Source organism: Babylonia areolata, chromosome 5 (genome assembly GCF_041734735.1).
Source record: "Babylonia areolata isolate BAREFJ2019XMU chromosome 5, ASM4173473v1, whole genome shotgun sequence".
In the NCBI taxonomy this organism is placed as follows: domain Eukaryota; kingdom Metazoa; phylum Mollusca; class Gastropoda; order Neogastropoda; family Buccinidae; genus Babylonia; species Babylonia areolata.
This window is the reverse complement of record NC_134880.1, coordinates 41,593,745-41,610,637: the sequence shown is the minus strand read 5'-3', so window position 1 is coordinate 41,610,637 and position 16,893 is coordinate 41,593,745. Positions and strand designations below refer to the sequence as shown.

The window sequence follows — 16,893 nt, the reverse complement described above, 5'->3', positions numbered from 1 at the left end:
CTGTGTAATGAGGCTTTGACAGAACACCTCTGTGTGTGTTACATGCAGTGTGAAGTGGACATTTGTGATGTGGATGTGCTTGTGTGTGTGCAGTGGGTTGTTGCGTTTGGGTGTGATTTGTTTTGGTTTTGGTTTGTTTTGTTTTTTTAGCTGGGGGTGTTGTTTATTTTTTCATTTTTATTGCCATGGTTATCGCTGGTTTTCCTGTTCTGCAGTGACTGAAATAAGTGTGCGTCATATTTTGATGGACATATGGCATTCTTTTTTTTTTCTTTTCTTTTCTTTTATAGATATATATATATGTGTGTGTGTGGGTGTGTGTGTGTGGGTGTGGGTGTAATTTAACCTGTGTCTAACAATGTGATGTCAAAGAATATTCTAAGTGAGAGTCTATATTATATTTATAATATGCTTTTCCTCTGGGTATGATTTTCTTCTTACAATGTGATTATATATATTTAGAGAGAGAGAGAGAGAGAGAGAGAGAGAGAAATTTTATACATATATATGATCAGATATTTTCAAGCTGTATTCTGTTGTTATTTAAATAGCATATATTTATTAAAGCATATTTGTGAAACTGTAGTGCAAGCCATTTCCAAGCAGTGCAAGTTGCAGTTTTGTGTATGCTCATCTTCACAGTGTCAAGCATATGAGTAGGTGCACTTTATTTTTAAAATGATTATTGAAGTCAGTTCACCCTTCAGTGTCCACACTAATTTGACAGATGTTGAGTTCTGATGTTGTAGGTATCATTGTTAAATTGTATGGTAGTGAGTTATATTGTGTTGTGTTCCATATCCACCAAAAGTTGCAACAGATCTCGTTAATATTTCATTTACCGTTCTAGAGGAGAGAAAGGGGGAAAGAAGCAAGACCAAAAAAAGCAATGACAAATGAGATGTGCTATGAGACATATATGTATGAACACTACAGTTTGTGTATGTGCAAGGTGTTCGTTTTTAAGTGAAGCAGATTAAAAAGCACCTGGATGAAACATTTATGTGGAGCAAAAATTGCTTAACCTTAAATTGAACTGTGTGAAGCAGAACAGATTAATACCCATTTCCTGTTGTTGTAGGGGGAAAACAGACACATGAAGCAGTGAGACTTGAGAATGCATGAACAGGATGAACCCTTTTTTATAGTCTGTGAATTTGCAACAAGTGAAGATCATTAAGCAGGACAGTGTTAGTAAAATAGATGTCCTCTCTCTGTCTCTCTCTCTGGTGTGTATTTGTGTTTGTGATATTCAGAAAGGATGGTGTGACAGATACCATTTATCTCTCTTTACTGTCGGCATCTGTCTCTACATGATGGCTGAATGAATCTGTGCCCAAAGTCAGATTAAAAAGCTGTGGATATTTCAGTCGTCTTGGATTTGCCTCGTATTGAAAAAGGAGCTGTGGTTTAGTATTAAACCAGTACATATCCTCCAGTTGTACATAGGTGTTAGTGAATAATTTGGCAAACTGGGTTTGAAAAACTGTCGCCGCTCTTGCAAGAAACATCCAACTGCTTCCTAGATAATCAAAATTGGATGACTCTAAATAAGTTACAATTGAAGGCGGACAAAACTGAAGCAATGATCATAGGAACTAAACAAAAACTCTCTTCCATCACAACTGACACAATCAAACTTGGCAGTACATCCATCCCTCTTTCCAGTTCAGTCAGGAACCTCGGCGTTGTCCTTGACAACACACTGTCCATGCAAAAATTTATCAGTCAGACATGTCAATCCTGCTACTGTCAGCTGCGGCGCATTATTTTCATCCGGAAATATCTGTCTATTGACGCATCATCTAGACTTGTCGTTTCTCTCATTCTCTCTCACCTTGACTACTGTAACTTTCTATTGTCTGGTTTGCCTGCTTCATCCATTCAGATATTTAGCGCATACAAAACTCTGCTGCCCGACTCGTCCTCAGAAAGAAAAGACCTGAGCACATCACTCCTCTTTTGCAACATCTCCACTGGCTCCCTGTCTCACACCGAATAAAGTACAAGATCAGCACTCTATGCTACAAATGTATTCACAAATCTGCCCCTTCCTATCTCTGTGGCTGCCTTCACCTGTACACTCCATCTCGCTCACTACAATCAGCTTCGGATCCAGTCCATTTACGCATACCCAGATTCAAACTTGGCCGCCGTTTTTTCTCTGTCTCTGGACCTTGCAATTGGAATGAACTTCCTCTTTCGCTTCGTCAAGTCTCCACACTCAGCTCTTTCAAGTCTGGCCTTAAAACCCACCTCTTCCCAAAATAGCCTCCCTTCCCTGCCTCTTCCTTGTCTTCAGTTTCTCCAGTTTTAGAGTTATGCATGCGTGAGAATGACTGGTGCAAAAGCGCTTAGATTTGTCTATGCACAAGATTCAGCGCTATATAAATACCATTAATATTATTATTATTATTATGTTAAGTACAAAAGAGCAAGCCAAAAAAAAACAAACAAACAAAACTGACATTACTACCCACCTTATTTTTCACATTTTACATGACCTCCAGTCACCTAAGTGCCTTCAGTCTCTCAACATGTGTGGTTTGACATTACTTCAAAGCAGTGGGTTGTTGGTGTGATCTTGGATGAACCTATTCTAAAAACATGGGAGCTGATTTAGAAAAGGAGAAGCCAAAAACAGACACTGAGGAGGAGCCATCGGAATCTCATCAAACTGTGTCAGATGACGGGGAAGAACATGAAGAACATCCAGTCAGTGCGAACAGCAGTTCAGTGGCAGACTTACATGAGGGGTCCCCCAAGCGGTGGAAGCGCTCAAGGAGCATTTACAAAAAACCCAAATGGCAGGACCAGGTGTCTCATGGGGTGATGGAAACGGACAACGCGGTCAGCCTCTTCTCATGGGACGAGCGGCAGAAATTGTCCAGGGCACACACTGTGGCTGGGTGCAGGTTCCGGCGCAGGGGGGCCCGCGGGCGGTCATCGCTTCGAGCTATTCGGGAAGAGGGTCACAACGGATTGGACCTGCGTATGGTAATTTGTCTTGATCTGTTTGAGGGTGTTTGGGGGTCAGATGTCGCCAGATCGTGCTCTTCATGTTTGCTGCATGCCCTTTTGCTTGAATCATTGATAAAAGGCTGGGAAATATCGAGTTTACACCTCCATGTTATTTTTTATCATTTAATTGCTTTCGATGACTTGCAGGTAAAATTTGTTCACAAGTTGACACAGCTGAATTTTTTCTTGCTGTTTAAGACTTTGTCAGTTACTTCATGAACTATGTATGTATGACTTTATGAGCGTTCTAAACCATAAAATATATGATGAAAACAACTTTAAGCAGTCACCAGATGTGTTCTTGAGCATCTCTCTCTTCAGACCTCATTCTTTGCATTTTTCTGCCTCTCATACCACCACCACTACACCTCCCATCCCCATTTGCTGTGCCATTTCTCTCTCTGTCTTTCTCTCACTGTCTGTCTTTCTCTCTCTCTGTATACTGGGAATATTTCATTAGTGATAACAACCCCTCCATTTGAAAATTCCAGAGCAGGAATTGCCTCCTTTCTATTGCTCTCTTTTTTCTTTTCTTCTTTTTTAGGGAGGGTGTCAGGGGGGTGGGGGGGAGAGTTGCTGGTGGTTGTCTCCTTTCAGCTCCTTCTGTACGTTTCTCCTGTACTCAATTTTTTGTCTGTATCTGGACGTGAGTCTTTTTTTTTATTGAAGAGGCGTGGTTATTTGTACCTTAAAGACATGGATTTACATGGTTGGCATAGGTTCTCTAGATAGGCACGTACAGAAGTGGATTTACTTTATGGTTGTCTTTGCCCTTTTTTTTTTTAGTCCTCCAGTGAGACAGTGCATGGCATCTGGTGAACAACAAGGTCGTCTGTCTGCCTTGATTAGCTTCAGTGTTACAAAGCTTGATGCTCTTGTTGTGTGTTCCCGGGATAGACTGTTTTTCTTGGAGACAAGAATATTATTGATTGGGTGTATTGTTGGTGTCTTCTGGTTGTTGTGAGGATTCTGGATGATGTGTGCTCTTTTGTGCCGATAGTCTTGGTAAGCCCTGTACTGTAAGGGCTACTGGGACAGAAGCCCTATGAGAATAATTATCTGTCTCTCTGTGTCTCTATCCCTGTCTCAGTCTGTCTCTCTCTCAACTCTCTGTGTGTCTGTATCTCCCCTCTCTCTCTCTCTCTCTCTCTCTCTCTCTCTCTCATCTCTTATCTCTTCCTCTATCATAATAAAACCCACATCAGAACATGTCTGTTATCTTCTAAAGTAAAGAATTCAGTCTTGTTTTGTCTTGCCTTGTCTTGTCTTATCTCTCTTATCTTTCTGCTTGCCTTTTCTTATTTTCAGTATTGCTTTTTTTTCCCCTAGCATTGGCACCAGATAAGCTGAGAAGGATGCATGAAGTCAAATGAACTTTGAGGCTTGTAAACTAGAGAAACACTGAAGAGGTTGACATGACCTTTGATAGTGGCTGTAGACAGAGAGATATGTTTGTATCACAAGACCATAATGTTTATTGCAGAGATCAGAATAATCATACTTGCTCCACACTCCTACACCTCCCAAACTTCAGTGCTTTTTTGAAGATTTTATTCAGCAAAATAAAGTTGACAGATAAAAAGAGCTTACAGTAAAATGCAAGATTGTTTTGCAAACAAAACTAGACAAGGAAGAGGTGTGTGGTTGCTACTGTTTTGCAAACAAAACAAGACAGCCAGGAGATTTGATGTTGTTATTATAATTGTTATACCAACAAGAAGAATGGATAATCAGTGCATCAACAAATGAAGACAGCAGTTAGACGACTATGCCAGGAAAGCAGTGGTGACAACAACAGAAACTGCTGTGGAGGAAAATGATGTTAAGGGTTACATCAACATTTAACAGGGAACAAATTACTTTGCTTTGTTACAGTCAGGATCTTTGGTGGGCCATGATGATCACGACTACCCAGACGGATACCACTACAAGCAGTGGTCACATGCAAATGGAGGGTAAGTGGTTGCTGAATCTGCCAATTTTTGTTTTGTTGCCAGCTTCAGTTTAGTAGAATGTACCAGCACTGTAATGATGGAAGGAGCTGGGAAAAGACTAAACTAGCCATGTGTTCATGTTGCTTTCTTTTACAAATGTCCATTAACACAAGACAAAGGCACTACCCATCAGCCATCCCTCCCCCTCCCCCAGACCACCATGAATATTGATAATATCACTACCTTCTGGAAACAGTATGCTGTACATTTCCTGTTTTTCTGTCACTCTCTTTGTTTCTGGCTTCTTTCCTTTTTGTTTCTGTCCATTCCAGTATTACTTTCTGCATTGCTGGCCCACCCGTCTGTGTTTTTTTTTTTAAAGGAAGTTTTGAATTTTGGGAGGGGTCACTCTGGACATAATTGGGCACACTTACTGTGTTTTATTTTTTTGTAACCATGGGTATGCGAGGTGCCCGTGGGCAGTTTTAGGTTTTGTATGCCTGTTTCTGTAATTTTATGTATTACGTATAATTATATTAATGTTAAGATAAGTTTTTTTAAATCCTCTGTTGAAAAATTTACAAAATGGTCAGCACCAAAGGAATGTCCTGGGTTTATGTGTGCCTTATTTCCTTATTATATAAGGTTTCTTGGGGCGATCAGTATTTATAGATTTTCAGCCGAGGTATGACCCTGTTGGTTGGGCTAGATAAATAAATATAGAAAACCCTTTAGCTATTACACAGGTTCTAACCAGCTAGAGAGAAACACATACACAAACCTCTCTCTCTCTGTCCTATTCTCACCATTACCCACATTTCCTTCTCATACACACTTTCACTTGCACCACACCCACCACAAGCACCTCCTACCCACCCCCCACGCACTGAAACTTGTCACTTCACAAGGGTTCATTTCTTCTTTTTTTTGGGTTATATCAAAATAGTGTTTTGGTTCATGAATTCAGTTGATTTGGGGACAAAGTTATTTTTATTCCTCACCGTCTTGTATTTCAATATACAGTGATTTGAATTTACAGTAAATGGTGATGAGGAAACATAAATCCTTGCAGATGTTAAGGTTTGAGGGTAAAGGTCAAGAATATATCAGTGCACACAAAAAAGACTGTCCTTGCAAGGTGATACACTTTTCAATATGGTGGGGTTTGTTGTTGATTTTGTTTGTTTTTGTTGTTGTTGTTTTTTTGGGGGAGCGGTTCTATTCCTTAATTTCTGTGTGTAATTGTGTGTATCACATATGAATATTGAATGTCTTGCCTCTCTTATTTAGGTGGGGGTTTTTCTCCATAAAATATGCTCACATGTTGACTGAATTAAAACTTGTCAGTCCATTTATGGAATTCTGTTGGGAAAAAAAAGCAAAACTTTTTTCTTATTGAAATTGTTCACACACAAAAAAACATACATTATTAGTGAAATACACAATATCAGTTCAGGATGTATCTGACTGTCAAATGCCTTATACTCAAATTTTACAAATTGTAAATGTTTTTGCAAAAAAGATTTTGTTCTTTTCATTCTGCATGTAATCACAGGAATAGTTTTCATTATATCACCATTATCTACAAGTAATTAATGTAAATAATGACATGTGCATACAAACTTAACTTCAGATGTAATTGTAGCATTATTTCTTACAAAGTTTTCTGCAGGTATCACAATTTTTACTTTGATACTTATATATTTCTTTGAATTTATTTTTGATTTTGAGTATTGACGTTGGTATGTTTTGGTATCTACATAGTTATATATATATATGATACTGTCTCAGGCCACCAGAACACAACCCCTTCTACACCAGCATTGACAGCATGCCGGAGATTAAACCACGCAGGAAGAGCATACCCCTCGTCAGTGACTTAGTGAGTACACTCTTCACACTTTTCACACCATGTTTTTTTTTCTTCCATCAGGTTCCTCTCACTGTAGCTTCTGTAAAGATGGCTTGTATGTATTTATGGCTAATAATATGACAGTCGAGTTTATCATGAAAGTTGAATTTAGGTAAGTATTGTTCAGAAGGATGAATGATTTGAGCCAGAAATCTGGTTCTGGTAAGTAAACTAGCACAAACTATGGTATGTAAATGCAAAGGCAGCTTAAATCTTAGCATTTTTATGATGGTAAAAAAAATATAGTCACCCTGTCAACTGGAATTGAGGGCAACAGACTCACAAGTTATTATGTTTGGTTTATTGTAAATCAACACCAGTTAAGATGTGTTAGTGGTAATCCTGTGTGGGATGAGCATAAATCAACACAAAGTTAACATTTGTGATTAACAAATGCACATTAAACTAATGAACGGTGTACATTAAATCATATGCAGTGGTAGTGAACTGGTACACATGATGGTACTGTAGTGCACATTAACAATATGCATTGTAATCCGACACAAAGATGTGGGAAGATGGTGTACATGACGATGTGGTAAACCAGTTAAATTTAAGGTATTGGTGGTAGAAGATAAGTGCAGATAAAGATGGGGGATTATTGTTTGCCGATTTACATTAACATAAAGAGGTGATGTTAATTAGACTTGGTGAAAATGAAAATACAGGAAATGGTAAATCATATTATTTTAGATGTGGGATGACAATATACTTCTGATGGTAAACCTGCATTGTGTGTTGTAAAGAGTGATGATAAGCCACTGCACATTATTGATATACTTAATGATGGTAAACTAATGGTCATTAAGAGATAAGTTGAGATGATGGTAAACATGTGCTTATTAAGAAGTACTGGGTGATAGCAAGCAGGCCAGGGCACATTCAGATTTGGGAGTAATTGTAAGCAGTTCACACTAAGGTATGAGAAGATAGAGTAAGCCAGTACATGGTGAGTGATGCTAACACTGTTCATTGTAAGTTACAGGTCATGTTGAACTTGTGAACAGAAAATAGGTGTGAAGTGATAATTAACTACAATTTGATTGTGAGATATGTAAAAGGATAGAAGTAAGGTGATAATTGATGACAAATTGATTATAAGATATGTAAAAGGTTAATGAGCAATGTTTTCCAGGCCTTATGAGTAAGTCTGTCTGACATACCCCTTTATGTTATGTTATGAACATCAGGCTCCATATATGTTTCTGAAATGGTTGAAAAATATATAAATGTTTTGCTATAATCAGTTTTTTATGTCTTCTTTTTTGACATGATAAATGCTACAGAATTTTGAATAGGAAAATGTGGAAGATGAGAAAAAAAAATCCATCTTGAAAAAGGTCAAACTCCTGGTTAGTTTATCTGCATAATCAGAATATATGTGTGATAATGTATCTTATGCTGCATTGTCACTTTCCATCAGTATGTCATCCCATCCCATCCCATTCCATTCCATTCCATGTCATACTGCTCCATCCTTTTCCACTCTTCTGTATGCATACAGCTTGCGTATACTGGTGATGATTTTGAGGAGATGAGAAAGCATTTTGGGTTGCATCATCATATTTGTGTTAAACTTCTATATCCATAAACTTCTTTTCCATTATACTGCCCCTTTACCATGTTGAATGTTTGCTTGTGTCTCTCTTTTCCCAAAATACCCAGGTTATGAAGGTATTTGGTTCTTGTCTATATTTTGAGTGTCATTATTCTTTTCTATGCTTGTGGTGTCTTTGGTTCTTTTTTGTATCACTTTGTTATTACTAACAGCATGAGACAGCTTTCAATAGAGGTGGGCGTCCATCTTACAGGACGAGTAGATTCTCCAACAGTGTTTTCCGGATTTTCAGTTTCTTGTATTTCCTGAAAGGATACTGAAATGTATGAATGAAGAAATAACACAATATAAAAACCAAAATCTCACACATGCTGTAATGCTCTGGTGCAGGTCACCAGCAAGCATGATTTTTTAGTTCATGGAATGAAAGATACTATCCAGTGGGTGTTACTTATTACCAGAATGATACATAAAGAGCCCCCATACCCCCTTTACTTTAGTTACTGATGTATTCTGCATGACGTGTACAACGTGTGTGTTGGTTCCTGTAAAACATGTGGGTGTGGAAATGAGACAGTGTGATTAAAATCAAACCCGTGTGTCGGTCTGTGTATGGGCTCATGTGTAAAATAGGTGGGGATTAATAACAACTCAGGGACGGATTTCATTTTGTCATGATCACATGTTGTTTCCATTCCGCAGATGCTCACGAGAGTGAATAAACAATCAGAAAGCTGCGAGTCACAAACTTGTAAAATTTTCTGTCATAAGTCAAGTTTATGTTGATTTTTTTGGACTGGGTTAGTGATGTTCAGGATTGCAGGTTTATAGAATGAACTGTGCATGCCATTGCCAGTCAGGTTTACAGCAGAACACACAGTTCGTGTGTTGAGTCATTTGATAGTGACAAACATGTTTAGACTATGAATATGCATGGTCTAGGCCACTGTAAATGAATGTATGCATGCTGTTTTTGATGGTAATAACTTGGGAGGGGGGGGGGGTGGGGGGGGGGGGGCTTGGGGTCTCAGTGAATGAAGTTAATAAATGAGTTGATGATAGTGAACAAAAGTGACCCATAGTTGTGGGTAATTATGCACTAACTCTGCATTTTGAGTTACATTGAATGAAATTTGTGAGTTTCAATAAAAAAAAAAAATGAATGAATTTTTGTTCAAGCTTATACTAGATATCGTGCACATTTTAGGTTTGGAGGCTGACTGACTGTCCACAATTTTTGTCACATTGAAAAAAAGAAATGATTCGGGTTTTTCCCACCATTTCCTTTTATTATATTTCTCCTTTTTCTATTTCTTTTTTTGTTTGTTTGGGTTTTTTCTTCTTCTTCTTTTCCCAACTTTGAATGGACATGGTCTGAAAAAAAATTTTTTTAGCACAACAACAGATGTCACTGTGATGAGCAGATAATTTATGTTGTTTTGCAATAGCATTAATTGGATAAAAAAAATATATATTATTTTTAAAATTAATATATAAAAACAAAAAAGAAAAAAGACAAAAAATCAGTATTCAGACACTGGAAATCTGTTTGCATTTCAAACATGCCTTCTTTGGACTTTTTGTTTCCCTATGCAGTAGTCAAAGCCAGTATGTTTTTTTTTATGGGGGTTTCTGTTTGTTTTTACCTAACTTTTTTTCACTGTATTGATTATTTTTTTGTATTCTGGTTAAAGCAAATAAGCACACCATGGTAGGTATCACATTTTAGACTAGAAAGATCACGGTAGATTGATATCACATTGTAGAATAGAGAGGTCACCAATGATTATTTCATTTCATTATCTGGTATCTTTTGTTTGGGGATGCATTTGTAGTGACAGTTTGTCTTGTTTGTTTGTTTTTTTGTTGTTGTTGTTATAATTTGCCTCTCTTGCGTGCTGTGAAGAAATTGATTTATAGAGATATTTAGGAATGGTGGGATTTCATATTAGTATTTTTTTTCTTTTTGATGTTGCTGACCTTTGACTTTATTTAAATAAAAAAAAAATTTTTTTTTAAAGTCTGTTATGCTCAGTGAAGTTTGTGATGTTTTGGGTTTTTTATGGTGACTAACAGTTTGTTTTGTTTCATGTTGTTTTTTGAGATCTGACAATGCATGCTTGAAGAACAATTATGATTTTTTAGTCTGTTTTCAAGCCAGAATTATATCAGATAAATAGTTGCCAATAACAACAGCTTGATTATTGGATAAGCAGCACAAAAATGTACAAAGTGGTCATTATTGTATTGTCCACTATTATCTTCCCCAACTCCATTACAGAAATGAAAATTAAGAGAGTGTTTTATTTGATTTACTGCCCATTTTGATCCTGTAGAGTCATCAGTTTAAATGGAACTGTCGGAAGAAGATGTGGTTGAGAGCTTGAGAAGAAGTAATTGATGAACCTCATACCTCACAAAGTTGGGATGGTCTGTCATTTTAATTACTAACTTGAAAAAAATATTCTTTCCTCTTAGAATTGTAAACCCATACCTTTTTTGAAGTCCCATAGCATGAGTGTTGTTTGACAAGGGTCTGTAAAAGAAGAAAGAAAAACACCTTTGCACTAACATTTCATATGGCCAGGTATACTTGACACTGTTGTAGATCATTATACTGAAGAATGGTTTTTAAGATTTTCTTTCTTTTCTCATTTCTGTGTTTATTTGTCAATCTGACCATACTTGTTTGGGTTTGTTTTTTTTTAAGTCTGTCCGAGGTTGCATCTTTTGCACAGTATGGTGTCTTTCGTGTTGGTCATCTCAGTCTTTGATATTGATGGAACTGATCAAATCTGTTGTTTGTTTCTTAATATTGTTTGTGTTCTCAGTGTGCGTGTACCTGTCTCATTGTCTGTGTCTGTTTCTCTGTTTCTGTCTCTTATTTTGATATTTAAGTGGTGAAATTATTGCTTATGGGTCAGATGTCAACAAATTCTTGAACGGCTGTTGGTTTGGAGGAAAATGATAGTGAGAAAATTGTTGTTTGGCTGTCAGACACAAAACAAAATCTTGAAGTAACAGTTGCTGGTGGGACGATAATTATTGTATATGGTGGCAATGTGGTTTCTTTTGGGTGACATAGCCAAAGACCACTTTTAGAAATATGTTGCAAAGAGAAGTTGTTGATTGGAGGAAAATGACAATATGTGGTGGCAGTGTGATTTCTTTTAGATGACAAGCCCAAATATAACTTTTAAAAATCTGGTGTAAAGAAAAATTGGTGGTGAGAGGAAAACCGTAGTGTATGGTGGCAATGTTTCTTTAAGTTGACATGCCCAAATGTCACTTTAGAAAATCTGTTGTAATGAGAAATAAATGAAATAAAGAAAAAGTAGCATTTGGATTTTTTTGTCTCTATCATTTATTTTTAATGCAATATAATTCACATAGAAATAAACGCTGTATATGATATTGTTTACTACATTCAATGTTTGAAAATGTGAATTCATGCCGATTTCTTCTTTTTTTTCTTCTTTTTTTTCCCTTATATTTTTGCTTTTAAAGAGTTTGCCAGATTAATACTACTTAAATTGAAATATAGTTGAAACTCTATACTCTCTTATTTGAAAAAAAAAATTCTATTGTTTCATTTCTTCTTCTTCTTTTTTCTGTTTTCAAACAAAATATGAAAGAAAATAGTAGCATTGGATCAGAGAAGGTGACTCAGTGCATTATGCAGTCAATAGTAATGATGCGTTTGTGTTGTTACCATTCATAATGATTTTGTTTACATACAACATTTCTCCTGTGATTCAACTTAATATAGATAGATACCCAGAGAGTGGATGTTTGCTATAACATGGTAACCTGTATCCCCAGAGTATGGCTGCCAAAAGGAATGCTGGTGTCCCTTCAGCCATGGTTGCCAGGCAGTCCCTGAATGATGAAGAACTGGTGAGTGGGTGACCATTTCTGGCACTGTTCCTTGTTACGGTTTTTATATGGACAAAATTATAACTAGCCCATTTTGTCTCATTTTTACAGCGCTTTCTCTGTCTCACTTTGATTGTGCTCATTGCAGCTCTGCTGTGCACGCAGGGAGTGTCAGCAACAGCGGGGAACTCTCAATTAGAGATGCATGTGTGTGAATGACTGGTGTGTAGGCGCTTTGATCTGTCTCTACACAAGACTCAGTGCTGCATAAATACTGTATTATGATTATGATGTTTTTATAGTGTTATTGTTATTAAACTCACAGCTAGGCCCATGGAGGGCCACCCATCAGTGAAGGCTCTGCCCAAGCAGTCTCTGAATTATGTTGGTAGTGCGCAGTGGAGCCCGATCTTACTCAAGATACCCTTGGCACAAGTTACTGTGTTCACTTCTGGTTGCCACGAATTGGTTGTTGTTGTTTTTTATGAAACTAGACTGTAGAAATATTCTTTCTCAACATAGAACCTGTTGTTCTGTCCTTTCACTGTCAGTCCCCTTGCATGGAAGAGTTTGATTTAAAGGAAACAAAACATCGAAATCATAGAAACAGAGGAAATTAAAATAATTATCAAGACAATAGCATGAAAGGTCATATAACTGATTATTATTGTTCATGATGATCAGTAAAGGTGAGGATGATAAGAGTGATATGGCTTTATTGATACAGTTTGGTTTGAGACATTTTGGCAGGATTATATTGATCACATTCTTTTATAACCTATCCTAGAGTTGGCCAGACCCAAGGTATAACCTGAGAAAATTGGAAGATCTTTCTCAGATGTGCATCCATAGACTGGATGTGGACTTTTAGATTTGAGCTCTCCATGCATTCTCAACTCAGTAAAGAGCTGGTTGGGGAAGAAGTAATCTCATGTGATGTGACTTCTGTTTGGGAGGACATCAGTGCTGCTGTGGTAACCAATAAACTGGCAGATGACCAAGGTTTGATATATTTGCAATGTTGAATGCAGGAGATGTGTACAATTCACTCTACATTACCAAGGTTATCTTTGTACATGTTGACAAACAGTGACAGTTCACTTTCCTTTATTACTGAGCAACAAAGAAAACCTTGTTGATACCCAGTTGTTCAAGCACAAAGTTGTGTCAGTATCTTATCATTGATTCCAAGAGCTATAGAGATAAGATTTTTTTTTTTAAAGAGAATCCAGAAAATGAATTCACAATCTATAAACTTGGATACGTTCCTTTTACTGTTGCATTTACTCTGTGATGTTTCGTCCAGTAGCCCTCAGGTCAGATCTGTTTGTCATTGGAAGATGAATGCCAAAGGCCAAAGCTTAAGTGGTTTCTCCTTTCCCTTTATCCCTTCTCCTCATCCCACCCCCCTTCCAAATGATAGGCTGGCAATGCAGTCTGAGTTGGAAGCTGATTCTGCCCAAGAACAATGCACTGATGCCAAAGTTAGAGTGGTTTCTTTCTTTCCTTTTCCTCAGTTTCCCGTCCCTCTCCTCCCTAAATGACAGGCTTGCACTGCAGCCTGCAATCTTGCGCTGTTCAAGACCGGTCTTCTTTCCACATCACTCAGTCCAAGACCTTGAGAATAAGATGTTTCAGAAGAAAGTGTGTGCATGTGACAGATAGAGCACCTCTCTGTGCAAGGTTTGGGCTTCTGTTAAAACTAGCTGGAGCAGTTTATGTAAGAGCAAGTAATATAGGTTTTTTGGGGGGATCAGTGGGAGGGTTGTTTTTTTTGGGGGGGTGGTGTTTGTTTGGGGTTTTTTATTCGTCCATCTATAATTCATTATTCATGATATATTTTTCTGTTGGCGGTGTACATGCAAGGAGGGGTTTTCAATTGTTTACAGTCATTTCACATATACATATATATGGACAATGCAGACTGTATGAAGTTTGACTGACCTTCTGGCCTTTGCTTTATGACCTTTCACCTACACCTGGTCAGGGGTCAAGTGGTTCATTGGCTTTCCCACTAATCTGAAGCTCTGTGTTAAATATTTTTTGTCCAGTTTTCCCACAAAAATTGTCACGTATTATCAAAAGGAAAGAAAAGGTCAGCATATACATGCATACGCATCCTTTTTTCTTTTCTTTTCTTTTATAAATTCATACAAAGTTTAGTTGAGCGCTTAAACATATAAAAAGTGTCTTTCAACTGCACTCAGTACATAAACACCATTTACATGAAAACAGCAATGATGCAGTCTTTCCTATTCCCAATCTTTTTTTGTTGGAAAGAATAAGTTTGTGTGTGTGTGTGCATGTTTATATAGACATGTAAGTATTCAATAAGAAATAAGTATTCAGTAAGAAATATTCAATGAAAACAACAATCATCCACTTTCTTCTCTGTCTTCTAAGTGTGTGTATGTGTGTCTGTGCCTGTGTCAGTGTGGTGCATGTGCATATTTTATACATGTATTATTTAGCAATATTCATTTCATTAGACAAATACAGATATTCAACATTCATCCATGCACTCATCATGCCTCTCTTTTTGTTGGTAAGAATATGTGTGTGTGTGTGTATGTGTGTGTGTGTGTCCATTTACTCACTTGCCAGCCATTACAGCGTGTAGCATATAGGACAGCAAAAATGTGTGAATACACATGTTAATGTTCAGGAATAAGTAGCAACATTCAGTTGACAAAGACAGAGACTGAAAAGAAAAACAAACAACCCACCACATTACCTCGCATTCTTCATCCATTCCTCCCATGGCCAGAAAATGCACGTGTACAAACACAGACTGAACAGAAAAACATTGGAGTCACATTCCCTCAGATTCCTCCATTCCTTGCCCCACCCACCAGGAAATGCACATGTACAAACACAGAGACTGAAAAGAAAAAACAATTCCACCCTATTACCTCACATTCTTCCTCCATTCCTCCCACCCACCTACCCAGAAAATGCACGTGTACAAGAAGACCCTGCAGGCCCTGATCTACCCCATCTCCAGCACCACGCCCCACAACTTTGTGGTGTGGTCAGCCAGCTCCCCGACCTACTGCTTCGAGTGCGAGGGTTTGCTGTGGGGGCTGGCCCGGCAAGGGGGTGCGCTGCACGGAGTGCGGGGTCAAGTGCCACGAGAAGTGCAAGGACCTGCTCAACGCTGACTGCCTCCAGAGTACGTTTCATGTTGTTGGTCATCTTTTGCTTCAGTGTTGCGTTGTTGTTTTTTTGTTGTTGGTTTGGTTAGTTTGTTTTTTTTGTGTATGTGTGTGTTTTTTAAAGCAGCAAGAAAAGTACTATGATTTTGTTTTTTGTTTATTAAGTTAAAAAAACTCTCTCTCTCTCTCTCTCTCTCTCTCTCTCTCTCTCTCTCTCTCTCCCTCCTCTCTCTCTCTCTCTCTCTCTCAATCTTATTTTTTAGTGAGTCAAAGGAACACCTGTTTTCAAATTTTTTTCTTTGGTTGGTTGGTTTAGTTTTATATATCACGTCTATCTTGATAAAGCAGCAAGTACTGTAATGCTTGCTTCTTTTTTGTAAGACAATGGAATATGTTTCCAGTGGGGGATGGTTGTTTTTTTGTTTTTGGTTTGGGTGGGGGGCGGGGGGGGGTTGATTGAGGGAGAGAGTATGTCCTGTTGATCTTTAGGCCAGTTTTCTGATTTTAGAATAGTATGCAACAGGGATGAAGGAAAAAGGTACACATGGTATGTGTGTGTACAGGTTTGTTTGTGTGAATGTGTGTCTGTGTGTATATGTGCAGGCAGATATGTATCCGTCAATGCATGCACGGGTGTTGGTATCTCTTAACTGATAAAGTGAAAAAGATAATCCCCAGAATGATTTTTTTAAGTGTTTCAGTAATCTGTTTCTTTTTTCATTCCCGTTTTGGGAGACCTGTCACTTTGGTGCTTTTTGTTCTGTTATTGTCAGGACTTCTGAGAGAAGAACGGATGAAAAGGCGAAAAAAAGCAAACAACAAAAACAGTGTTCAGAAAGACTTGGAAAGAATGGACAGTGTGTTTGTCTGCTGATTAAAAGATAAAAAGCCATCAGTGAAAATGCCAGAATAGACATAGAAAGAATAGACAGTGTGTTTGTCCTGATTTAAACATAAAAAGCCAACAGTGAAACTGCCAAAATAGACTCGGAAAGAATGGACAGTGTGTGTGTTCTTCTGATGAAAAGATAAAAACCATCAGTGAAAATGCCAAAAATACACTCAGAAAGAATGGACAGTGTGTTTGTCCATCTGATGAAAAGATAAAAAGCCAACAAAGAAGGTGCCAAAATAGCCTTTGAAAGAATGAACAGTGTGCTGTTCTGTCTGACAGGGGCTGCGGAGAAGAGCTCCAAACACGGAGCGGACGACAAGGCCCACAACATCATAATGGCCATGAAAGAACGTATGAAAATCCAGGAGAAAAACAAGCCTGACATCTTCGAGCTCATCAGGTAAGCTGCTGCTCTGAGTGGATGTGTGGGTGTTTGTCATTTGTTTCAATTCACTCCATTGTTTGTTGTTTATGGGTGGTTTTGAGGACTGTTTTATGGATCATTGCTCATTCAAAAACACGGGTAGTGTAAGGGAAAATGG

The 16,893-nt window shown here is 37.9% G+C and overlaps 1 protein-coding gene across 1 annotated transcript in view; it reads left to right on the top strand.

Moving 5' to 3' along the window:
• Window positions 1–16,893, top strand: part of LOC143282074 (protein unc-13 homolog B-like) — a 269,862-nt gene that overhangs the window by 208,204 nt on the left and 44,765 nt on the right. Inside the window, 6 exon segments of the mRNA XM_076587535.1 lie at window positions 4,897–4,976; window positions 6,747–6,837; window positions 12,248–12,322; window positions 15,253–15,396; window positions 15,398–15,473; window positions 16,631–16,751. Coding sequence (XP_076443650.1) covers window positions 4,897–4,976; window positions 6,747–6,837; window positions 12,248–12,322; window positions 15,253–15,396; window positions 15,398–15,473; window positions 16,631–16,751 — 587 coding nt within the window.